General features: G+C 42.2%; 2 protein-coding genes across 4 annotated transcripts in view; both read right to left on the bottom strand.

Annotated features, from left to right (window-relative positions):
- Nucleotides 1-122: 122 nt before the first annotated feature.
- Nucleotides 123-10,646, bottom strand: BZW1 (basic leucine zipper and W2 domains 1). Of its 2 annotated transcripts, none has more exons than XM_085228342.1 (12): nucleotides 10,509-10,646; nucleotides 10,154-10,224; nucleotides 7,389-7,565; nucleotides 5,014-5,108; nucleotides 4,686-4,751; nucleotides 4,320-4,455; nucleotides 3,698-3,807; nucleotides 3,413-3,583; nucleotides 2,933-3,079; nucleotides 2,438-2,576; nucleotides 1,594-1,716; nucleotides 123-1,346 (listed from the first exon to the last, which is right to left on the bottom strand). In XM_085228342.1, the coding sequence occupies exons 2-12, from the start codon at nucleotides 10,212-10,214 to the stop codon at nucleotides 1,315-1,317; spliced, it is 1,257 nt and encodes a 418-aa protein (XP_085084468.1). In that variant the 5' UTR covers nucleotides 10,215-10,224; nucleotides 10,509-10,646; the 3' UTR covers nucleotides 123-1,314. The 2 variants fall into 2 exon arrangements, with proteins under 2 accessions (XP_085084468.1, XP_085084467.1); XM_085228341.1 differs by having other exon boundaries at nucleotides 10,513-10,633.
- Nucleotides 10,647-14,908: 4,262 nt separating this feature from the next.
- LOC100549268 (aldehyde oxidase 2-like) overlaps nucleotides 14,909-24,456 on the bottom strand; it is a 45,552-nt gene continuing 36,004 nt past the window's right edge. Inside the window, exons 29-35 of one of the 2 annotated variants that reach the window (XM_031554061.2) lie at nucleotides 23,718-23,792; nucleotides 23,275-23,327; nucleotides 22,629-22,743; nucleotides 22,032-22,097; nucleotides 20,495-20,683; nucleotides 19,203-19,370; nucleotides 14,909-16,733 (exon numbers count right to left, since the gene is read on the bottom strand). In XM_031554061.2, coding sequence (XP_031409921.1) covers nucleotides 16,680-16,733; nucleotides 19,203-19,370; nucleotides 20,495-20,683; nucleotides 22,032-22,097; nucleotides 22,629-22,743; nucleotides 23,275-23,327; nucleotides 23,718-23,792 — 720 coding nt within the window. In that variant the 3' untranslated portion in view covers nucleotides 14,909-16,679. 2 annotated transcript variants of the gene reach the window in all.

Below are 24,456 nucleotides of genomic sequence, written 5' to 3'. Positions count from 1 at the left end.
GGAAAAAGCACCCTTATGAACTAGGCCTCTCCTAAAAAGGGAAAAAGATAAACGATTATTAAAAAGTCACAGAAATTGTAAAATACTTGGGAACTAAAGATGCTTACAGACATCACTCTGCATTAAGTGTAAGAATGGCCTTTATTTGCTTGAAAAAAAAATACAAAGTAAGGAAGATCACTGTAGTATTCAACAGATAGCACTGTGATCATCACTGTCTTTTTTCATGTTAGTGGGTATACTCAGGTTATGAGTATTTCAGCTAGTGCTCATTGTTAGCTTACAACAGCAGCCTGTTTTTACCAGCTCTCCTAAATGACCTGCTGTCCTGAGAATTGCCCTCAAGAATTCAAAGTTTTGGTGAACAGATAATCTGGTTTCATGTAACAACTGCCAGCATAAAGTAATCCCATGTAAGGGCAGGGGTAGGGTTTTGCTCAGCTTACCTTCCAGCAGTCCTGTATGTAACAAACAGCACAGGCAAGGCACAGCCCTGCCCAAGCACCTTCAGTCAGGGCTCTAGAAAGCTGCTGGGCAGCTGCATACAGAACAGCACTATTTGAGAGAGAAGCTGCGAACTGATCCTTGGCTGTATATCAGCCTGAGCAGTAAGTGGTGCAGTCCCTTAGGAACTTGGGCCACCAGCTGTGACAGCAGGCTCAGAGAAGCCACTCTTCATACCCCACCTTAGCTACAGAGGTCACTACCACCACCACAGGAGCTCCCAGCAGTGGTGCAGGTGCCTCGTGCAACAGCTGGACGCTAAGATTACTTTATGCTGGAAGTACAGGAAAAGAGATGACAAAGATTTTACAAAGATGGACAATCAACAAGGTTATCTGGAGCAAGTAGTATGGATTAAAGTGTCACACCAAGTTACCACACAAGCCACGGCCTCATCGCATCAGAGGCTTTTTACAATTTAATTTGCAAACAGAACTGCCATAAATCTCATTTACCAAATCATGTCTACTCAAATGCAGATAAAAACCCAAGGAGGTAAAATGAATTTAATTGTGGAAGGCCTTAAATTGCATTATTACAGTAGAAAATACAGGAGGTAGAATATAACTGAAAGGACAAATGCAGGTTAGAGTCAAATCTATAGCTCCTGTAAACTACCTACTTAAAACATGGTTTTAAAAACTAAACCCAGTATTTCAATAACTATAGAAAACAGTTAAAATAAATTTGCCATGAGAGCCCTTATATCATGCTTGATACAGGGAGGTAGGATGTAAGAATCAGAAGGACACATGAGACATGACACTTATTTACAGCTCCTGTTTGCTTTACTGAGGACTGTTCCAGAGGTCAGTCACCCTCCTCCGCTTCAGACTCTGACTCTGCAAGAGAGAACCCTGATCAGGTGCTGCCATGAGGCCAGCCCTCCTGCAGCCCCAGTGTTCAGCCCCCAGCAATCTGCCCAGGAGCCCCAAACCACAGGGATTGCTTTTCCAGCCAGGGCTGGAGGCAATCCCAGTCTCAGAAAATCCATTAGTGCCTCCAGCTGACAAAAAAAAAAAAAAAAAAAAGCACTAGCACTAGGCATCTCTAAGTGAAGAGGAACTTGTGAGCTAAGCTTTTGCTTACCTTCTTCAGCATTCTTGAGCCATTCAACAAACTTCTTCATTTGCTCCAGGAAGACGCTCTTTCCTTTTGCAAGATGTGCATCTTTATACCACTTCAGGATGGGTTCTTCGCTCAGAACTTCAGCTGTAAGATATACAAGAGTGCTGTTAATAGGGCAAAACACCAAATACCAATCAGCAAGGAACCCTGCCTAGCAGCCTTTGCTTCCTCCCCTAGAAATTTCAACATGCATTTGTTGGTTGTTCCTTGGGGATGGCTGGACATACCTGTCCTAAAGTTCTGAGAACCACACATTTCAGATTGGTGACTGGGGGTTTTCTGAGCACTGCCTCTAGAAGCTGCACTTTCACTCCTAGTGGTAACACAGCCTTGAGTATTTCACAGCTATTTGAGTTCACATACTCTGAGAAAAGCTTCAGTCAACTGCTAAGAACAGAAGTCAGGACACCACACTGGCTGTTTTCAATTGTTACCATTTACAAATACAGTGTAATCTCCACATCAACAATTTTCCTTCTGTTCCTATGGTGTTTCTACAGGCCCACAAGCAGGTCTTTAAGTAATACCTTTTAAATAGCCATTTAGCAGAAGCCCTAAAGCACCTTGATGGTTTCAATCTCTGCCTGTTCAGTCTAAGAACTAGGAATTATACTTAAGTACTTATCCATGTGCCAAAGACCGCAGTACCTCCACTTGTATTTTAGAGTTCTAAGTTTGCAAACTGAATGTAGAAAATTATTCAGTTATGGAAAAGCACTGAGCTCCCCTGAAGGCCTTACCAGGACCAAACCATTCTGCAATCGAGGCTTAAGCAGAAAATGAAATCAACCCCACAGAGATTTACCTTTATAGAAGAGCACCACTATTTTCTGGAAGGCCTTCATGAAGTGAATGTTGTCATAACAATACTCCTGAATCTTCAACAGAAGAGTCAGCTCTGACTGACCTTGGGTAGTAAAGGCAGCAAGTAGAGGGCTGTATTGCTGTAATAAGGAAAAACAAGTTGACATGCAGACAAATAACATTTTTTAACATTTATTGCCCATCTACACTGGCTTCATGCAGTTTCTATCAGCCTCTGCTTAGAAATTTATAACCCACATATCAGGGAAGCAATTTCCACACATCTCCAAGAGTGTTTCTGCCAAAATTGTACTGCTTTTACCTCAACTCGAACAACAATCAATATTAAAGTTGCAAGGGGAAGAGCTCCCCATCTAATGCTGCCTCTGCATTATGGAACTTAGAGGTCTCAATTCACTTGAAAAGAGAGCTGGAGACAAAAGGAAGCCCAAGCCCTACCTCAGGAGATCCAAAAGCCTCAACATGGTTACAATACCTTCAAGTGCTTAATGGCTTGCTCTGCTACCAGCTCCTCCTTTTTGTTCCACTCCACAGTGCTCATCACACTTGACCAGATTATGGCTATGACAGTCTGCTCTGAGATGTTGTTTTTCTTCATCTCCTCCTTTACATACAAGATTATCTGTCAGAGAGAATAAAAAATCATCATGTAGGTCACCTATGACAAAAACCTAATCTGAAACTTCTATTCTAAAGACAGCTTGGAAGCTTTCAGTATGGCCAAGACTCAGAGCACTAAGGAAAGACCACAAAGCTAAAACTGGTAAAGCTGGTACTTATTGCAATTGCTAGTGAGAACTAGGTGCCTGAGCTCAGCAATTGGATGTGTATCCTCTTCAGATTAGCATTAAATACTATGGCATTTCAGATAATTTGAGCTACATTCCTACAGAGGAAAAAGAAAAGAAAAAAAAAAACAGCTGCATATACACCTTGCCTGCAGACAAGTACTTACATCCTTAAATGGATCTCCCCGTGACATCTGCTCCTGAAGTTCTTTCTGCAGCTCCTTTCGAGCTCCTATAGTTTGCTGGTTCCGAACATACTCAGAAAGTTCTTTCAGTCCTGCTTCAGTGAAGTACTTGGAGAAGTGTTCTACGCTTTGTTTGTTGGCTGGGAAGAGTTCCTGAAAATAAAGTAAACAACTCTTTCAAAAGAGAAGCATGTCAAGTACTTTGCTGGCAGGAGCTATTTACCAAGCTGCCTTCAGAAGTGAATCATTAGCAGCAGGGAGGCTCACCATTAGCCTGTTATCCATGTTTACTTTACGAAGACTGACAGCCACTGCATTAATGTCCTTCTCATTTATCCACGATTTGAAGAGCTTGACCGCAAAAGCTGCAGAAACACCTGTGAAACAGAAACCATATATTACTGAAATTCAAAACAAAGGGAACCCAGTAAGTACAAGACACATAGATTGTCACCCCCTGACCCAAGTGACAGCTGTGCTCAGAAGTGGCCCAGGCAGCCTGCAATACTTTTGTCTGAGGACACTGCTGCTGGCCTGTTGGACTCCTCTCACAGCTCAGCATCGTGAGAGCTTCTCTGCACTAAGCTCAACTCTCACTTCTGCAATTTAAGAAGGAGCCCAAGCATCTTCTGCACTAAGAGGTCCTTTTTCAGAACACAGTAGTCACTTGCAGGGCAACTCTAGTGACTACAGCCCCCAGCACTGTGCAGAGAAGCCCTGTGCACAAGTTTCCTAAACGACAAGTTTCTAAAGACCTTCCAAGGAAGTGATCCAACATGTTTACCTTTGCTAAGGGGCATACTGTCATCATGGTTTCCTTCTACGTACAGTAAAGCTTTGCATTCTGTTCACATCATCATTCCTCTTACAGAAGACCAGCAACACTTACCTTCTTTTACCAAGTTCTCATTATAAAGACTGTTGAGAATTGATGCATTAAGTGTTCCATTGGCTAGCAGAATACCCGTCAACATGGCCAGTTTGTTCCTCTCAGACTCTGAGAACCCTTTCAGGAACAGCAGCAACTGCAAGCAGAAGAAGAGTTGTGACATCCATGCTAGATGCTTGCTTTTATTACTCAACCAGCAGCACTGCTAGGGCACTGTCTTCTCCAATAGTCATACAAGCTTGCTGTTCTTCAGCAATTAACAAGATTGTGTTTTACTATAATAATCAATTATATAACTCTTCCATATAATGACAATTAGCAGGATATGAAAGCCCATCTCTCTGCCAAAACAAGTCTACTCCATACCTTTTTGACTTCATCTTCAAAGCCTTTCTCCAGGTACTTGTAACGCCTGATGAGCTTATTAAAAACCTGAAAAGAGACAGTGTGTCTGAAATGCTTTGGATTATCATTTAATTTGAATTAGGAATCAAGTTCAGTACAGTTGGTCTGAATTCCTTTAGAGCACTTCCAGCTTAGAAGAGTACCATTCTACAGTGCCCAAAGCCAAGAGGTTCCCAGGAGGCTTCTTCAAGCCATACACTTTCTTTTAACCTGAAGTTTCAACTACACAAACATTTCATTTTTGACTACAGAAAGGTTTAAATAAAATTATACTCATTTCAGGACTCACCTGAGCAAATGCTTGCATGGTTTCTAGGTCTTCCTGTGCTGCAAATACACAGACATCTGTGCGTGTCATGTCATCTGCCAGGGTACCACCTGGGGCTAAGGAAGGGTTTCAGTGTTAGTGCTGTGACTCCTCAATAAGAATCAAATACTCATAATGTGAAAAATATGTTGTCTTTTCATGGTAAAGAGAAGAACCACATCACTAGAGAGACATCCCTGCATTTCTATGTGCTCTGCTGCTATAGATGCACTAAACTTTAGATTGGTAACTTAGATAGGAACACCTAAATATTCCAACCCCCTACACCTAAAATGACTGACAACACATCTTGTTCATGTCCAAGCAAGTTAATATGACTATACATGCTCTTCTTCTCTTAAAGGAAAACACTGAAGCTGCTTAATCCTAATAACTTTTTACTATCTTCTGCAATCATGCTGCTTTCTACATCAGTCTTAAATAACCAAACAAGTCACCACAGGAGATTAAACACCTAGAAATGCATATTCACAATTCAGTGCCTTTGAGATGAGCTGAAAACTTGAGCATGGAAAGCTCATTTCAGCTTTTTAGACTGAAAAAAAAAAAAAAAAAAAAAAAAAAAATCAGAAGATGCTTCTTCAACATACTTCTTCAGTTTAATACGGTCTGATTCAGAACAGTAAATTTCAGTCACCAACTTCAGTGTCAGAACAACCTCTGATCCAATTCTATGCCATCTTACATAGAAGGGAGATCCTTTTGTTTTGCAGTAGACAGAAACAAGACTTCAAGATGAGTTAAACACTAGTGTTAAGAATTTTAAGAGGTGGCATGTTCTTATTTCGTCCGTGTCTGATTAAAGACCAAAACTAGTCTACTCAGCTGCTTCTGCTTGTTATACAGAGCAAGCTGAACACAGGTCCCTTCTATCACCACTAATGCAGTAATGCATTTTCTCCCTCAGTCTCATTCTGAGAAAAAACATTTCCTAACATAGCACACAGTGGTCTTAAGACTTAGAATGCAATCTCCCCCAGTTTGTACATTAAGATGTCCAAGCAGTGATGCTCCATGTGGCAGACAAACCTACTTTCTCATGCAACCAGCTCTTGTAACATCAGCAAGAGAGGCTTTTGCCAAAACAAACATTGCATAGTAATTTCAGCCTACATAGCACTGTTCCAACACACAGCCTTCAGATAAGCAAGCGTGTTTTGTTACATTGCGCCATTCTGAAAGCCTTGTTTTTGGCATTTCTCTGAGCAAGTCACCTGACAGTTCTCCAGTATCAGTGGCAGAGCTCTGCAGGTGCAGCAGAGGTGCCCTCCCAAACCAGCTGCCCCACCGCAGGACTGCCACACGGTCAGGCTGGAGCCCAGAATCTGATAATCCCTCTTTCTCCCCTCTGCATTTAGGTTCTTTGAATTCCGTCATATTACAGAAAGTCTTCTATTACTGCCAAGTTTCTCATTGAAGTCCTTATCCCCACCGCAATACATAGGGCAACAAATGTTACAATTTCAGATGGACTGTTTCTGTCTAGGTAGACAACAGAATGAGCCCTTTTCACACCCTGCATTTTAAACAGTTCCCTGCCACTTGAATCCCTTCTCACTGAACAGCAGTCAAACATACAGTCTAAATCTAGAACTGCATCTTTCTTAACACTTTTCAACCTCATTTACCTTCATCTACATCTTGCCTGGTTGGTCAGCATCCCTTCCATTCTTTGCACTTTACACACAAGTATGAGTTTACAATATCTTCAGTCATCACATTTCACTTGCTCAGTTCACATGTTTTCTGCTGACTTGGCAACAACCTCATTTCTCTCTCCCACACAAATACTAAGAGCCCACTATGCCCTCACTGCTGCTAGCCACAAACAACTTAAAACAGCACTTCCAAGACACAGCAGTTTCTTTTGCAAACAATGTTACTTTGCAGAACAGGGAAGGGTGCACAAGACACAGAATCAAGTCAGAATCCTCCAGGGCAACTCCACTGGTTTTATGACCACAGATGAGGAGTATGAACCAAGCATTTGTTTCCCATTAGCAGAAATGCACTTCATTACACAAAATCTACTGTTGGTTTAAAAAAAAATTTTTTAAATCCAATATGCCTCTCCTTAATCTAAATTTGTATAGCCTACACTTTCAAGAAGGCAAACTATCTCAAGCAAAAGCATGGTGTGGTATACAGAGTATTTCTGCAATAATCTGACTGCCAATTTAGGCCTGGGATACTCGTAGTTTGCTACAGATAACAAACCCTGTTCTACACATCCAGCGTGCTCCCTGGGAGAGTTTGTATAGTGACAGAAAACTGCAAGCTTCTGTCAAAAGTCAAGTAAACGAAATCAGACAGCAGCCCCATCAAAGAGTACTTACCCAGCATTCCACCAGCCACCAGGATGTCAAAAAGTGTTTCTGCATAGCGGCGATAGTCAAGTTTTGCACCAGAAGCATCAAGAAACTTTGCTACCGCCTCCAAGTCAGTGCCAGTTTCAGTTAAACCTTGAATAATGCAGTCCTGGAACTGAGTAGGGTCAAACCTCTCTTTTTCATCTGCAAAGACAAGTGTTTGTTGAACTAAAGTTGTCACACTTTATTTGGTCCCCAAACATGTGAAAAGTTTTTTTTTTTCTTTTTGTCCTAGAAAAACAAAAGGAAAACTATACACTAACAGTTCTGAAGTGAAACAACTGTGAACATTCCAGCCTCCCGAGACAACCATGGTCACAAATAGTAACATAACAATGTAGCCTAGAACAAATTTCAATGGCCAGTAATAACAAATTTTGGTGTTATCATCTCTACACTCAAGCTAAAACATACTTTATTTACCTTTCAATGATTTTCTCAGTCCTTTCACTAAGCAGAGCAGTCATTTGTGATTATCTGAACCTAAGAAAACCTATCTGATTTCTGAGTTTGATTCTTATACCCCTGCTCACACATGACCACCACCTCTTCCCCCAAAACAAAGGCTTAGCCACACACCAGAAGGTAATTCCTAACAAATACCCTACAATTTCATATGTTTGACCCCGTTACTCAAGTACCATTTCAGACCTTTGAGTCTCTCACTGTTTCAAATGAAATACTTTGACTGAGACACTGCATCCTGTTAACACATGCAGGCTGTGCTCCCTGGCCATGAAGACTACCTCTTCTTCAGCTGGAAGTAAACAAAAAGCTACTGCCTTTTGAGTGCCTGAGGGAAATGCAGAAATCTGAGCTAACCTCTTTGTCTTAAATGCACATTAAATAATTAACTCTTTTTTATTATTTTAAGGCAGAACACATTTTTATATTTAAGATAAATAATTTGATCATGGCCTTTTCACATAGTTATAAGAGCTGATCTGAAAGTAGTGCCTCCTATTTTATTATGTTGTCTCACAACACCAGATGTGGATGTTGGTGGTATAGCAGTAGAGGCTGAACCTCCCCACCAGTATCCCATCACATGTTGCTGCCGTGCGACAGATGGCAGCAGAGGGGCAGTCTGACAAAAAGGCACCTGACAGGGAAGTGTGGATGAAGCAAAGGTGTGTCACTGAATTCCTCCATGTAGAAATAATGGCATCCACTGACATTCATCAACACTTGCTGAACATTCATGGAGACCAAACAGTGGATGTGAGAACAGAGAGGTGGAAAGTGCTGCATTTCAGCAGTAGTGACAGTAGTCACCTCCATCAGTGCAGGTTTTTATGAGTGCAACATGCAAGTTCTTGTTCATTGCTGGCAAAAAAAAAGCATAACTAATGGTTGTGACTGTGTTGGAAAATAGCATTTTGTAGCTGAGAATATTCTCTATCAAGTAGTGTTATTGTGCTCTTTGTATCTGCTGTAGCTTCCACGGAAATACATAGGAGGCATTACTTTTGGAGCAAACTGCACAATACACAGCACTCATGTAACTAATAGGCAACCTTACACAAAGAGGTCTTCACCTCTATTCAATTCAGTCTGTCCTTAGATTATGCAAACCATGGGAAGAAAAGCCTTCAAATAATATAAGAGCTCTCCTCCAAGCCTTTACTAAAACACTAACAGCTTAGGTAACACTGTTAACACCTGAATAAATGATTTTCTAAGGGGCATGTCAGTGTCCTTACATTTAGTGCAAGTTACAACACAGCCCTAACAGTAGGGTGGAGATCTGAAAACGGTGAAGCAGTTATTTTCCAGGACAGATCTATGAAACTCATCATTACCGCAGGATTGCTTGGAAGCCAAACAATGGTTAAAAGACATAAAGTCAGTTCCATGTGCAACCAGGTACTTCTGTGCCCCTCCATTACGTCTTCAGTGGCTATCGCACCCTCACTGACCTCAGCGTGACCCAGAACACCACGAGGACACCAGCGGGTGTTAGGTGGAGTAAGGGTAGAAGGCAGCAGATACAGCTGCTTTAAACCAGTTTCAGATTGCTCAAGAAAGGCAGTTATCACAATCTGGTAATAAAGAAGGAATCGCTGATCCCTGTCAGAGGATCAGGGCTCCCCGAGCACTCTAAAGCAGGTGATGTCCGAGAAGAGATACTTCTCCTGCCAGCCCTTAAATGGGGTTAGGGAGGGGTGGACCCAGGGTCCACATTACTTCCACCTGTGCTCCCAGGGCCGGCTACACCACTTCACCAGGTGCTCAATCACCGCCTTAGGCCATGCCCTAACGGTTCCCATACAGATGGGAATCACAGAGCACCCCGCCAGCTCTTCAGCATCCAACAACCACATCCCGCATTGCTTCTCAGGCTCCCTCAGCCATTAGCTCTGCCTGCAGGGCCCCCGACAAGATACGGGCACCGCACAGCCCTTGGCCGGTTCGCCGCTTTGTTTCGAACCGGATCCCCGCACGGCACTGCAGGGCAGCGCAGCTCCCAGCGGCCCCACACCGACGTCCCGTTCAGACGCCGTTCGCTAAGCACGACCCGCAGCAGGCCGCGCCGGAGCCACCCGCGACCTTGGAGCTCCGCACGGCCGCGGTGAACACGCGGCGCGGCCCACGGGACCCGTTCCTCCAGCCAAGGTCACGGCAACCGCCGCGGCCCCGCTCGCCGCTTCCCTCCCCCACGCGGCACCCGGCGCCACGCTCGCGACGATCTTGTGCAGGAGGCAGCGCGGTGCCAGGCCGCGGCCCCTTACCTCTCTTTCTGGTCTTGAAGCGCTGCCCCGAAAGCGTCGGCTTCTGCTGCTTTTGATTCATAAAAGACGCCCTGCGCGGGAGCACAGCACATCGCACCTCTCAGCGTCGCCCGGGCTCCCCCCGCCGCCGCTCCCGACGAGCCCCGCGCAGCAGCGCTCCGCTCCTCCTCCCGCCGCCTCCATTTTCCGTCCCGCGCTCCCCCCGCCTCCCGCCGCACAGCGGCCCCGTCCCGCCGCGCGACCCGGCGGCACTCGGCCGCCGCCCGCGCGGAGGCACGGAGCGATTCCCCACGCCCCACCCCGCCGCGATCGGCGCGGCCGCCGCCACCCTGGCCCGGCGCCCGCCGCCGCTCACCGACTTTAAGGTAGAGAGAAATCGCCCGAGGGCCCGGAGCGGAGGCGAACGCGAGCGATGAAGAGGAGCGGCGGCGGCAGAACCCTGCGGGCGGAACCGACGCGAGAGAAGGGGGAGGGTGCGACCCGCCCAGGACGGACCATCGCGTCGCGCCGCAGGGGACTCCGGGGAGGAGACCGAGCTCCCCGGGACCGCCCGCCCGTGGCCGCCCCGGCGCTGCGGACCCCCGGCACCTGGTCGCGCCCCCCGCCCGTCCGCGGCGCCGTCCGCTCGAGGACCCCCGGGGGGCGAACGCACCCGCGCGCCCTTCGACGGCGTCACACGCGGCAGCCCCTGCCGTCTCCCCCCGCGCGGCGCTGCGCGTGGAACGGTCCGCGGGCGGCAGCGCCCCTGGCGGCGCGGTGTGAGCGCGGGCATCGCCGCCCCGGCTGCGCTGCAGCGGCCCCTGCAGCAGAGCCGCGAAACGCAGCCGGGCGTCAGCGAGCTGCAAGAGCCCCGTCCAGCCCGTCGGTAAACGCCTCTTTCCCATCGAGCCCGAAACGCGTGCCGCGGCTGGTGATCAGCGGCACGACGGCGGCTGCGTTGCACAAACGTAGCGGCAACAGCGTGCAGCCGGCTCCCGAGGCTGATAGAAAAATGTCATTTGCTTTGGTGCTTTCTGAATTCAATAAGCAGGAGCAGACGGGTTTGATCGTGAAGCAACAACAGCATGGCAGTTAAGGAAGATGGCCCAGACCTGGGGCTGCTGACACCTTCCCTAGGACTATTCTGTTCTGCAGAAACATGGCTTTGGAAAGGGAAAGATCAATCCATGTGTACTACGTTTCTTCCCCACCCACAGAATCACAGAATTGCAGAGGTTGGAAGAGACCTCTAAAGATCGAGCCCAACCCAGCTGCTAAACAGGTTCCCTATGCAGGTCACACAGGCAGGAGGTGTATCCACACAAGTCCTGAGTACCTCCAGAGGAGACTCCACAACCTCTCTGGACAACCTGTTCCAGTGCTCCACCATGCTGACAGAAAAGTTCCTCCTTGTGTCAGCATGAAACTTTCTGTGTTCCATTTTCTACCCGTTACCCCTTGTTCTACCGTAGCACACCACCTAAACACCACATAAACAGTTATGAAATCCCCTCTCAGCCTTCTCTTCTCCAGACTGAACAGTCACAGGTCCCTCACAGCGCTCAGCCTTCCCTCATATGGGAGATGCTCCAGGCCCTTATTCATTTCTGTGGCCCTCTACTAGACTCCTTCTAGGGAGATCCCTGTCTTTTTGAAGCTGGGAGCCCAGTCTGGACAAAGTATTCCACATGTGGCCTCACCAGAGTAGCAGATAGAGATCACCTCCCTCTACCTGCTGGCCTGGCTCCCAGCTTTGTATCATCAGCAAACTTGCTCAGTATGGACTCTATCCCTTCATCTAGGTCACCAATGAAGATGTTGAACAAGACGAGACCCAGCAGCAACCTCTGGGGATCACCACTAGCTGCAGGCCTCCAACCAGACACTGCACTGCTACCCACAACCCTCTTATTATTATTAAGAGTTGTAAAACTATTAGTTCCTAAATTTGTATCAGAGTTGTAATTTCTTCCGAACTTAGTTATAGTATCACCTCATAAAGACTCCATGTATTCTGGTACAGACAACAAAGTTATGGGTTAAAAACTACTTACATCTGGCGTAGAATCACGTTCCTGAGTTCCAGGAGCACAGGCCTTCTCTTCCTTCAGGTAACACACAGCTTGTTTTACCAGCAGTTGTAACAACAGCGCTCATCCTGTCTCCAGGTGTAGAGCAGCACAGCCATTAGAAGACAGCATAAACAGAACCAGTATGGTTGTATGAGTCTAAAAGTCATCTAAACAGCAATGCTTAGATGAACACACCTGCAAGACTAGCTAACAACACACAACATGCTGGTAGAGGACAGGAGAGGCAATTGCTGCTGAGTTCCTTGTTCCCCAAAAGGGCAAACTACTGATTAACCCAGAGCTCACACAGCTGCCAAACTTCCACCAGGTGTAAAGCATAATGTTCCTTTGGCTAAAACTCTTGAGATGTTATCAGGTGTGCAAATAAAGCAAGTCATTATGCTTTACAAAAGAGAAAATGGGATCACCTGCAACAACCATGGCTTTAATTAAGGTTGCTCCCAACCTTTTTTTTTTTTTTTTTTTTTTTTTTAACAAACCATTTCCTTGGCTGTGAATCTTATGGTTTGTTTGGTCCAGTAAAGAACTGTAAATATTCAAAAGAATGCCAGGAGATGCCTGTGTGACAGCACCAAAGGACAGCAAAGTGAGCTGCATCTGTTGCTCTCCATCTGAGGAGCACACCAGATATGTTATTTTTCAGTGGAGGCTGGTCCTCTGAAAGCCTTATTCTGGAATATATGTTTAAGAAAGCATATATGAATTTGTAAGCAAATAGCTTAAGAATTATATATTTTACAAGAGTACACTTAAAGCCTGAAAAAGAATAATTTTAATCTGTGATATTCTTTCACCAAGCACAACTGGTTAACTTATGCTTATCCTGCTGCTTTACACAGTCGAATATTTTGAATTGAGGGAGTGCTTTCCCTCCACTGTCTGTGTTTACCTGTACAACAGGCATTGCACTGCCATCCAACCTGGTATTCACTTATTTACACTCCCGCACATGTAAAAAGGAGGGTAAAACTTGAAAGAAACAAAATCAATGTTTTGTTCATTCTACAGGGCAAATGTACTGAAGGTATACAGTGCAGACCCCTCTGGTAGCTGGCCTTAAACATTTGGTCTATCCATTCCAGATCCTACCCCTATGGTGGCACCTACAGGTATGAGCCCAAGGCCTGAAACCTCACACCAGTTGCTGGCACCCAGCTCTCCTCACACACACCAACCCATACAGCCACATACAGAGTCACACTCAATCAGCTGGTCAGCATAGCTTGGTATTTGCTAGAGATCATATCGATATGCATACCCTCTCTTGCTCCAGTTTTTGGCACCACGTGTTCTCCTGTTGGTCAGAGCCCAGTTTCTGGCACTTATACACACACAGATATGCAAAACGGAGTCCTTCACCCAGAAAAATGGTCAGACATGGAGTTTAACTAGATAGGACAGACTGTGCTAATCAGACACAGGGTACAACCAGACAAGTGTGCTAACAATCAGCCTGGATTTCCTATTTATCACTCTTCCTATGCTTGTTCCTCCCTAAAAAATACACGACTTTTCCTGCCTTTGGTTCCTCACCAAATCACAGTAATTACATTAATTACTGTAAGTTTAGTACTAGATCCCAGTTGATTTTCCCTCCATCCCGTAAGTTACACACCACCTCCCCAGTCTGGACAGTGCTCTGGACACCCTCTTCTGCTGAGTGTCCCCAGTGGAGGTGGTGGCCCCTTTGTGGCAGCCCCAGCAACAGTCAGGGTAAAAGCTGAGGAGCTGCTTTTTCCACTGGGTTATTGGGGTTCCCCTGCCTTCCCTTGTGCCTCAGGGCTCCTTGGTGGTCATGGAGACAAGACTTCTGCCACACAGCCTGAGCAAAATACTCTGCTAATAGTATCTTTCAAGTCTGTCTTGTACTTAGGAATTGAGACAACTCTACTTTACAGATTTAGGACAAGAGGACTACCAAATCCCTCGAGTTTATCTGTTACTATGAAATTCATTACTGCAGCAGATTAATGGGTGTCCTGGTTTCAGCTAGGACAGAGTTATTTTTTCACTTGGTAGTGTCAGGTGTGGTGCTTTGTTTCTTCTTTGGGAGAAAAACAAATTTGATAACACACGAGGGTTTTAGTTGTAGCTGAGCAGTGGCTGTGCAGAGCCAAGGATGTTTCAACTTTCCATATTGTCCCACCAGTGAGGGGGCTGAAGGGGAAAAGGAGCTGGGAGGGGGCAGTTGACCTAAGCTGGACAAAGGGATATTCCCTACCATATGACACTATGGGAAAAAACTATATTCACGAGGGGAGCAGTCGCTGCTTGGGGACTGCCTGGGCATCTGTTGGTGAGTGGTGTGCAATTGCATTGTGCATCATTTGTTTCACAAATATATATCATTACCTTATTTTTCTTCCTTTTCTACCTTAGAAAACAGTTCTCAATCCACATGTTCTACTTTGCCATTTTTTCTCCCCAGTTCTCTTCCCCATTCCACCGGGAGTGTGGAATGAGTGACCGTGTGGTGCTGAGATGCTGCTGGGTTAAACCACAATGATAGGAAAACACGAGGCTTGCCAAATCGCTCACTTTGAATTGTAAGACCAAACACTGACCATTCTTACTGTCTGTAGGAGCCAGATTTCATTTCTCACATTGTATTTGTTACTGTTGTTTTTTTTCCTCAAAACAATACTGGTTGTAGATCAGCATCACAAATAGCAGGACAGTGCTCTACAGGTATGCTTTTATTGAAGACTTATTTAAGAAAACTCCAGTTAAAAGCTCAATGCAATCTAGAAAACACATCATCCAAAAAAACCCCAAGCAATATCACATTCAGACATAGAGTTTGCAAGTACTTTTCATTCATATTAAACCCAAGGCAGGGGTTGCTTTGATACTCATTTTAAAATAATAGCATTTGTCTAAATCACAACTAAAAGCCAAAAAGATAAATCACAACTATGAAAATATCATTTTTAAGGAAAAGAACACAGACATATTAAGGAACTGACTGCAGGAATTAATGAAAGTCTCAGATTGCAAAGTACATTGCCAGCTGAGCTATAGTGCCTAACAATTTATCCAGAGGAAGATAAAAGGAAAAAAAAAGAATAAAATGAAAAATTTACCAAAATAAGCTATCAAATTTCTAATTACCTGGAATATTAATTTATTTGTAAAAGCATATAATCTTCTTGTGCTGCTACAGACGTAGATAAAATTATTTATTTGATGCTCTGTGCTGATCACTCTCTCTTCTATATTAACTAATTTAATCCTGCAGACTCACCATTAAAATAAATGAAATAAGCTTAGACGTGTTTGTGTAACTGAGAGCAAGATATGAAATAAAACTTGAGTTTCTGCAAGTGTTTTAGTAAACAATGACATTGCTAAACGTGTTCCTACTATTACTTTCATTATTTGAACAGTCAAAGATGAAAGCTGAATAATCATTTGTATGGATATCTGTTCTGACTCAATTTAACCCAGACATTTTCTTTGTTTTCTCTGAAGCACCTTTGAACTTGCTTTTCAGTGTCCTCTCCTCCTGAGAACGTACTCCATCAAGATTCATATAACTGTCACGACATCATTTTAAAACCTCCTTTATAGCACGTATGTCACAGCATTCATAATGTTTGGCAAGATGAGTAAAACAGTGAGCTGACACACCTGGTTTTAATGACAAACTGCTCTATTGCCATTGTTCCCTCTTAGCCCTGCTCCTCTCCATATTTTTCAGCTCAGTCACCTGCTCCATGTCTGCTACTCAATATCTACTTATTATTGCAAGGAGTGACCCCATTTCAAAACCAAATATTTCAGAATTAGTAAGAGTTCAGTCCTTTTATCTGAAATAGAACACCTGTACCTCATGCTCTCAGTTCACCTACAGATGAATGCATCGGTTGTGACCTACTTCACCTTTTCACTGGAAAGAGGGAGCAAAACTGGATAAGGCAAAGGAGAGGTGGAGTGAACGCTGGCAGTGCAGCAAATAGCAGTGCTTTTATTCCAGCTCTGAGAGGTCAAAGTCAGTAGTGGTTCAGAGAGATCTAATGGGTATGGAGTAGACCTGAGATGGGTTGTCAGGAAGTAGAAAATTATACTGGATTATTACTGTGGTTACCATGGTAAATATCATTGTCTAGAAAATATTTGGTAGTATGTACTCTTAGAATCTTGGTTCTGCTTCAGTATCGATGCATGTCTGTCACTATCTTGTACAGTATCTAACTGATTTATTGCAGATATTTTCAAAATTGCATGCAAATTCTTCAAAGTTCATGGAGTAACTCCAGAATTATTCCAGCATGGAGAACAACTCAGTTCATAAAGAAATATATTTTTCAAAATGTGAGGTGTCTTAGTTGGCAGTACATTAGGGCTGATACTTAAACTTTGTTGTACAACTACATACAATTATACTTCTTTCTTGCAGGAATGCTTTCTTTCAGTCAGTAAGTTCCTGAAAATACCACCTGGTTATTCCATACTTAGGATATATCAATGGCCCATGGCTTATAGGTTCCAGGTTTATCTTTCGGAATCTGAAAGAATGTAAAGAAAACATAATTTTGCTAAGTGGAAAGAAAACCTTATGTAATTCACAAATGCGTGTTCCTTTTCATCCGTTTCAATGTCATTGCATGAACAAATTCACCCTTTTTCACATAATAAAGATTTGTGAAATCGACCAACTTGCCTCTAGTCAACTGTGAACAGTTAAGGACATCTCTCTATAACACAGGTGAGCTCATTGCCTGAAAGTTTCAGGTTACTTATAAGAGGAACTGATATATGAAGTTCAGTTGTACAACATGGTTTAATGTAACTGCATTAAGTCCTAGAGGCCATGAAGTCTGCAAGGAAATCCTAAATTTCAGAGGGCAGAGATAGAATGTCAACTCCTGATGACAAGATAGAAAGGTCACCTTTATTTAAACTCTTAGTAGTTAACAAGTGTACCCACAACACCTAGATGACAAAGGTTCTTGATTGTGGTTATGATTTCTATTAATATGAGAAATTCTATCAATGTGAAATACTTGATCACTGTGTATTGTGCAGAAGGAAGCAGAAGTGAATGGATATGGAATTCACAGTTCCAACTTCTGGTCAGGACGAGGTCAGAATGTCTCCAGCTGGCTGCCATTGAAAGAGATAGCAGACTGCAGGTTTGCCTAAGCCAACTTCTGTCCCTTTTCATAGAGAAATTTGCAGCCTATGTTAGAACACAGTTGTTCAAACCCAGCTTTCTGGGGCTTCTGATTAGATTTCCAACATTGAAATATTGTCTTAGTGCGCGGTACCTCTTTTTTTTAACTTGAAAACTGTATTGGAAATAGTGTGTGATTTCTGGAATACTAGAAGATTTGCAGATACCCAGAGAAGATCTGAAAGCAGCCCTGTTTAGATTTTATACCAGAAATGTGTCCCTGATGTTCTGCACAGACTAAGGACTTTTGGCTCCTCAGATCCACCAAAAAATAACTTGGGTCAAAATACAGCAGAGCTCTTGTTCTCAACAGGGCAGTAATTTAAGTTGAATGCTAAATTAAAGTATCGTAGCACAGTCTGGTCTGATATTTCCCTATTTCCCTGTCTGCAAGATATTCATCTAGTTCACTTTCTGACTGGACACAGACTGTGGTGATAATGGCCGCAAAACCTTTGCTATTAATCTCATCATTGTTCCCATGCTTTATTCCTTTCAATTTTTTTTTTATTCCTTTTTTTTTTTTTTCTTCAACTTATAAATAAACAGAAATTTGGGGCAAGTGACAACGTATTACACAACACTTGGAAAACCTGCTGAAGTGGCCTAAAACTATTAAGTCAGAAAACAATGTGGCACTTTTCTCCTCTGTGAATAATTTTTTTTTGTGTATGATCATCATTGACTTGGACAGACAGGGGATTTTAAATTAGTTCCTGCCTCAGTCTTACAAAAAGAAGCACACTCCAACAGCTACTGCTCTGTTCTGCCAACTCCTAGTGAGAGAAGGGCAAGATACAAGAAGGGTGGATTAAAGTTCCCACTCTGGAAAGAAAGCAGAGAACATAGATGGTTATCCAAGTAATTTCAGTGACTAGAGGAAATTTTGATAGAAATACACAGACAATCCTTTTGGTTGCCTGCTCTATTAGAGAAAATATCAGAAGATAAAATTATGTCAAAAACAGCCAGAGCTGGCTTTATATTGCAGTTGCAGACTGAGAAGCTCTATAGTTCTCAATCCTAGACATCAAATCTACAAGAAATTATAGTACCTGAGATAGGCAGAAAATCAGGAATACATATCAGATCATGACACAGAGAATGAGCTTATATGATGTAACAGGGACCTAGACAGTTCAGGCCTCTGCAGTGAACACTTTAAATCTGCACCCTCAGATTCTCTGTGTGCCACTGTCACTGATGTTGCTTGCATGAAACCATACCTAGAACTCAAATGTTGTATTTGGGAGTGTTCTTGTGCAGTTAGTCTATATTCTAACTCCATGTTATTACAAGACCTGAATGCATATCAGCCCATATTTCTGTCTTCCTTTTTTTTAAGGATGAAAGGTAGGAAACTGGGGTACAAGGCTCAGAGTGGAACTAGCGTAGATTGGGAGCTTTGAACTAGTGATGAAGCATACCTACTCTGTGTCTAGACATAGTCATATTTCCTCATAGAGATGCAAATTAAGTGGCACTAAAGACAAACTCATACCATAATCTCAGAAGTATTTTAAAGGACGCTTAAATTAATTACATTGGAGTTTTTGCTTCTGAGGAAAAGGGACAGATACTTCAGAGCTCTGGAGTGTTGCTAACTCTGGCCACTCATTCATATTACAGCTGAGAAAAGTGTCACTGATGAAATAAAATGCATAACTCTGCTAATTGTGGCATGCTGAAGAATAGAGATTTGGCTCTGGCACTGATCAGACTATGTGCCCTATGTCTATCCAGGTTAAAGAGGAGTACTGAGGAGGTAGCTAGCTCACAAAAGGAATGAAAATACTGTTACCATCTTAGTAAAGATATCATCACAGGCCATACGAATCCGCTCAACGGTCAAGGGGCTGTTCAGTGTGAAGTCCAGAGGTAGCCCTCTTTCTTTCCGTACAGCAGCCACTGCATCACGTATTGCAAAAAACACTGAACTGCCCAGGAAGAATCCAGCCTCACCCACGCCCTGGTAGAGGAGAGAGACAGCTGGAGAGATGGGCTTAAAAACTAACAGCAGAGTTGAATAATTGTATATTCACTGTAGTTATCCAAACTACACTGACTCGCACTAGCTTTGTATTTGGTCAAGTTCAGCATATACACATTCAGCAGCTTTACTCATATCTCAGTGCTTTCAGTTTAGAAAAATATTGAGGTCCAGTATTTGGCTAGTGAGGACCATTTTAAAGCTTACAGTATAGCTATACTATCAAAAAAGCTTTATGGTGTAACTTCAGTTGTCACATTATAAAGCCATGAAATAACTTACAACTGCTCACATAAACTACTTGTTCTATATTCAAGTGGTCATACTGACGAATAAAGCCCCCTTTAGCTTCCTCCTGCACAGATAAAGTCTGTGCCATCTATGCCTGATATTGTGTTCTTTGTCTCTATCTGTTTTCTTCATGTGGAACAGTTTGTTTACCCGTTTATGCCAGGTAAGAATATAAGCATCTGGAGTGGACTTCCTTCTGGAAATTCCAATTCCTTTGTCATATCTGCTCTAGATTCAAGGCTGTAACAGTGGGCACTCCTGTCTTTCAGTAGCCAGAGGCCTCCTCCAATTTCCCCTTTTATTTTAAATGCTTTTGTTTTGAGGCTACAAACTGGATTAAAACACAAAGGCAGGTGCTCTGCAATGCCTAATGGAAGAACTAGGCTCTGTTCCCATATCTATGACAGATTTTCCATATGATTCTAGAAAGTCATTTAACCTCTCATCTCAGGACTTCTCCACTTTTAAAAGGATCATAGTATTTCCTTCTTCCATCCTTTCTCTTGTTAAGCACTTTAAATTTTTCAGGATGGATTCTTTTGCTTTCAATGCATTGCACAACAACAAGGAACAAAAAAGGTTTTCAATTTTGATTAGGGTGTTTAAGTGCTACTGTAATGCCAATAAATCATAGGAGAAAAATGGAAAAAAAGCTCAGAAAAACAGTACTTCATCATTTAGATAATTTTTAAGCACCAAATCTGAAAGTGGACTTGCTTAAAGGAAAAAAAGCATCTACCATACTATACAGCCACTGAAGGTTCTGCAGCAGAATTGTCTTGTTTCTTGCAAACAAGGTTTGGTATACCTACCTTGGAAGAATAGATAGCAATTGAGTTGCATGAATTTGGCAGTAAATAGACATGGAATTGCTCAGGAATGTCACAAACCGCAGGGATCTTGTATGTATCTGGGCTAAGAGTGAGCTGCTCTCCTTCTGGGGAAAAGTAGATTTCTTCTAATGTGTAAAGACCAACCCCCTGAATGAAGGCCCCTTCAATCTGAACAAAGAAAAAAAAGTTAAACACCTATAACTCATTCAGGCATTTTAAAAAGACAAAAACATACACCAAATTAGGCCTTCTGAGATTACACATAAACTGGAATCTTTCCTTCCAAAATTAGAAGTTAGCCAAAGTAGACTGAAATAGGACCAATGTGTCCTCCTCTGACTTACACAAATATTTTCATTGGCTCAAGTTCTACTCTTTCTTATTCCTGGCTAAATTCACCATAACTAGTGCAGTTACCTCTGATTTGCTTTGGCAAAACTGAGTTGAGTGAAATCTATTGACTTAAAGCTTATTGTTCACAGGAATGCCATGAGGAGATATTTGTTCACGGTCTATGACATAAATAATATGCCCAGTCTGTTATTTTCTTATAAAGATTTGTGGATAGCTAAAGAATTCATTATAGAGAAACAATCTGTCAGACACAAATAGCTGATAAATTGGATATGAAGAGAAAGCCACAAAGAAAGCCAACCTAAAGTAGGAGAGAACAACTGTTGAGGAGACCTCTAGGCCATCACAGTACTTGATATAAATAAACACTGGTGCAAGATGAACATAGCACTGAACTGCTAGGAAATAATTATTTGATATATTTGATAATCCTTGAATGTGCAGAATGAGAGTAATCATTTAGACAAAGAACACATATACAAGGATGAGCCTGTAATAGGATAAACGAACAGGATGTGAAAGGTTTTTTAAATTTAAGTCAGATTCTTAGCAGTGTTTTCTTTGATTCTGCAAAGAAACGACAACTATTTTTTTTTACATTTCTGAGTTCACCACTACTTTCTTATTTACAAACTATTAGTGTCACTGCTTTTGTTATTCAGTTTATATTTTGTTATTCAGTTTATTTGCAGGTTAGATAGTTGAATCCATAAGGCTATGGATATGGGACCTTTCAAGAAAGATCTGCTCCATGTCCACAACTTTTTCCATGAAGTTGAAGTCAGCAGTACCCTGCAGGTGGCTGAGATTTAGCCCTCTGTCAATAATTCCAGGGTAGAGTAAACTGATCAGGAAAAAGTCACAAGTTGGTTCAAGGTGCTAATCCTACAACACATTTCCAAATGAGGTCTGATGGTTCTCCTTCTCTTAACACTTCTCAAATATAAGAAAACATAAGATATAGGAAACTTAACCTAGTATTTTTTGTAGCTGCAAATAAAAAGAAGCACTACATCTATTTAGTCCAGCCTCCTTGATCACTAATGCATAGCATGTCTTAGGCTTTGGTGGACATTAAGATAACCAGTAGAAGCAATCTTTTACATATAAAGAGGGATGTGCACTAATATTTGATAAAAAGCAAAACTGTAAAAGAACATACCTGTCCTATATCTATAGCTGGATTTATGCTAAAAGAGGCATCCATCACAATGTCTGTCCTAATGTTCTGTTAAACAAATAAAAGTTGTTATAAAGTTATATTTAAAATACACAACAGCAAAGGGATGCTAAGCAATATATAGTTTCACTCATTATAGATATGTAATGTAGCCATGAAGACATTGGACTGTGGCTCCATATCAACCTGCTGAAAGCTGTCCATGGGCTAAATACTCACTGCAACAGGTCACATTATGTGATAGTGACTTTTCCTGTTTTAAATGTAGCTCTGTTAAAAATGGGCTGTAACTAATGATTTGGACTTGTGCTACTGAAAAGCTAACTTGCAGGAAGATGTCCACGGGGTCTAATTGAATTTCAAAGCTATCACAGATAATGGAAACATTAGATCTTTTTTATTTTATGCTGTTCTCATATACTTCCTTATTCATCTTTTAACAACAGATTTTATCAAAGAATAGGATGAACAAATTATAAAGGATTCTGTAGCCATTTATTGTCTTGCTGTTTCTCTATTCTTAGTCAAAAGAGCAAGAGTGAAAAAAAGTCTCACAAATGTAATGATAGTGACCATTACCTTGTGTGCTCCTGTAAGGCAGTCAATTTCTACTTCAGAACAGGCAGCTCCATAGAGAAAATATGGGAATGCATGGCCTTTCTTTGTTTCCCAGTTCATGTTTGTCTCATATCCTCTAGAGGAAACAAAAACATCCCTCAGATAATATGAATTTGGTCAAGACACCCTCCTTCCACTATCCTCATTCTCATGAATAATGCTTGTTGAGATCACTATGGGAACCATTTAACATGAGAAGTAAACTCCCTAAATGACCTATTTTCATAGGTCCTCACAGTCAAAGACAATCTGGGGTATTGTACACTGATAAATATCTGTTGCACTGAATACTTTGGGAGACTAAGAACATTACAGTCATCAAGTCAAATCCTTGTTTCCTGTATTCTACTGTAGTTGGCCTTGGAGAAGACCCTGTGCACCCACCTTCAAATCTTTTATATCCTTGCATAGCTAGCCAAGGTTGAAAAGATGATTTCCTGTTGTGTAAACAATGCAGTTTGACCCAGGCAACTTCCTCGTGGTTTGTGTGCTGCATCTGATATGGCCTTGAGAAGGCTGAGTGGGGACAGTTTTATCCTGTCCGTAACATATTGCCAAAATGGCATCTCTGATGACAAGAGATTAAAAGACTAACAGCTTTCCTTACTTGAAATAGCCAGTCGCTGAAAGGCTGATGCTCTTCTTGTGAGCTTCACTGATCTGCAAAAGGCATACTTATTACTAGAGAGAAAACTTTAAAAATCTTTCTGATATTCTTTATCATATTTAAAGAAAAAATGAAACTTTAAAAAATCATTTAAAGAAAATGGAAGCCTAAGTAAAAGTTTTACATTTCCTAGTGTCCTAAACAGGTCTTTAGGAAGGGACACACTGCAAAAGACGATCTAAAGCTGGCCAGGTTTACTAGGGCATTGTGTTACACCACTTGCTTTTCTTCTCTCTCACCACAGTTTCTTCTCTCTCTTCCAGTTTACTTTGCAGAGAGGCTCCTTTCTCTCTCCAGAGCACTGTCACACTGGGTGTGCGGGTGTCCACTGTATGATGTATTTCATCATAATTTAATAGCAAGAAACAAAGAGAGACACTTACCCAGTCTTCCCATTTGCCTTTAGGATTCTTTCTTCTGATAGGGTCCAGACGCTTCCAAAGGATTTGACAAGCATCCTAGAGAAGAAGTTAAGCACCAGAAAATCAAATCTATCTGGTGTTTTCAAAGAAATACAAGTGCTTTCCTGGTAAAGTTAGTTTGTTAAATGCTCCTTCAACACGTTCTGTTTTTATTCTCACTTGATAATTGCTCAAAGAAAGGCTGATTTGGATTAGCAAATTCATTCTGTAGTTCAGAATCCTCTTCATTTAGTTACAATTTCTTTCCTTTGCTAACAGCCAGCTACAAAGCAGCACTTGTTCACACACTAGGCAGCTGTTGAAACCATAAACAAAGAGAAGACAGAGGACCTGATTCCCCTTCTGTCTTGATTCACTAGACCTACCAGTGTGAATGATTTCTTTAGAAATAAATGAAAGAAGAATTGATCCCAAAGTATCTAAGTGGATAAGAGTGATTGATTTAAATTTAAATTTAAATTAATTTAGGCACTATGTAAAAAGTGCCTAATGTGTATCTTACGATAAATTTTCCCTTAAATTTTGTTCACATGTTCAGAATAAATTGAAAATCCATATTTTTTTCTAGATTAAACCTGAGAAAAACTGAAGTTTGTATATCTGATACAGTAAAGCTTTAAAGCTACTCTTCTTAACAGTGTTCTATGATTTGCCTTACTCTAAACTGTGCATATAAATTAAACTAGCAACAGAAGCTTTG

The sequence above is a fragment of the Meleagris gallopavo genome, chromosome 7, assembly GCF_905368555.1.
Source record: "Meleagris gallopavo chromosome 7, MGAL_WU_HG_1.1, whole genome shotgun sequence".
Classification (NCBI taxonomy): domain Eukaryota; kingdom Metazoa; phylum Chordata; class Aves; order Galliformes; family Phasianidae; genus Meleagris; species Meleagris gallopavo.
Note: the sequence above shows the minus strand (reverse complement) of the source record. Positions and strands in the feature narration are given on the sequence as shown.

Coding starts and splice junctions, on each gene's coding strand:
- BZW1 (XM_085228342.1), bottom strand. CDS start 10,214: ATGAATCAAAAGCAGCAGAAGCCGACGCTTTCGGGGCAGCGCTTCAAG. Junction 4,456..4,685: donor TTGAAGATGAAGTCAAAAAG/GTATGGAGTAGA, acceptor TTCTGCTTGCAG/TTGCTGCTGTTCCTGAAAGG. Junction 1,347..1,593: donor GCTCAAGAATGCTGAAGAAG/GTAAGCAAAAGC, acceptor TCTCTCTTGCAG/AGTCAGAGTCTGAAGCGGAG.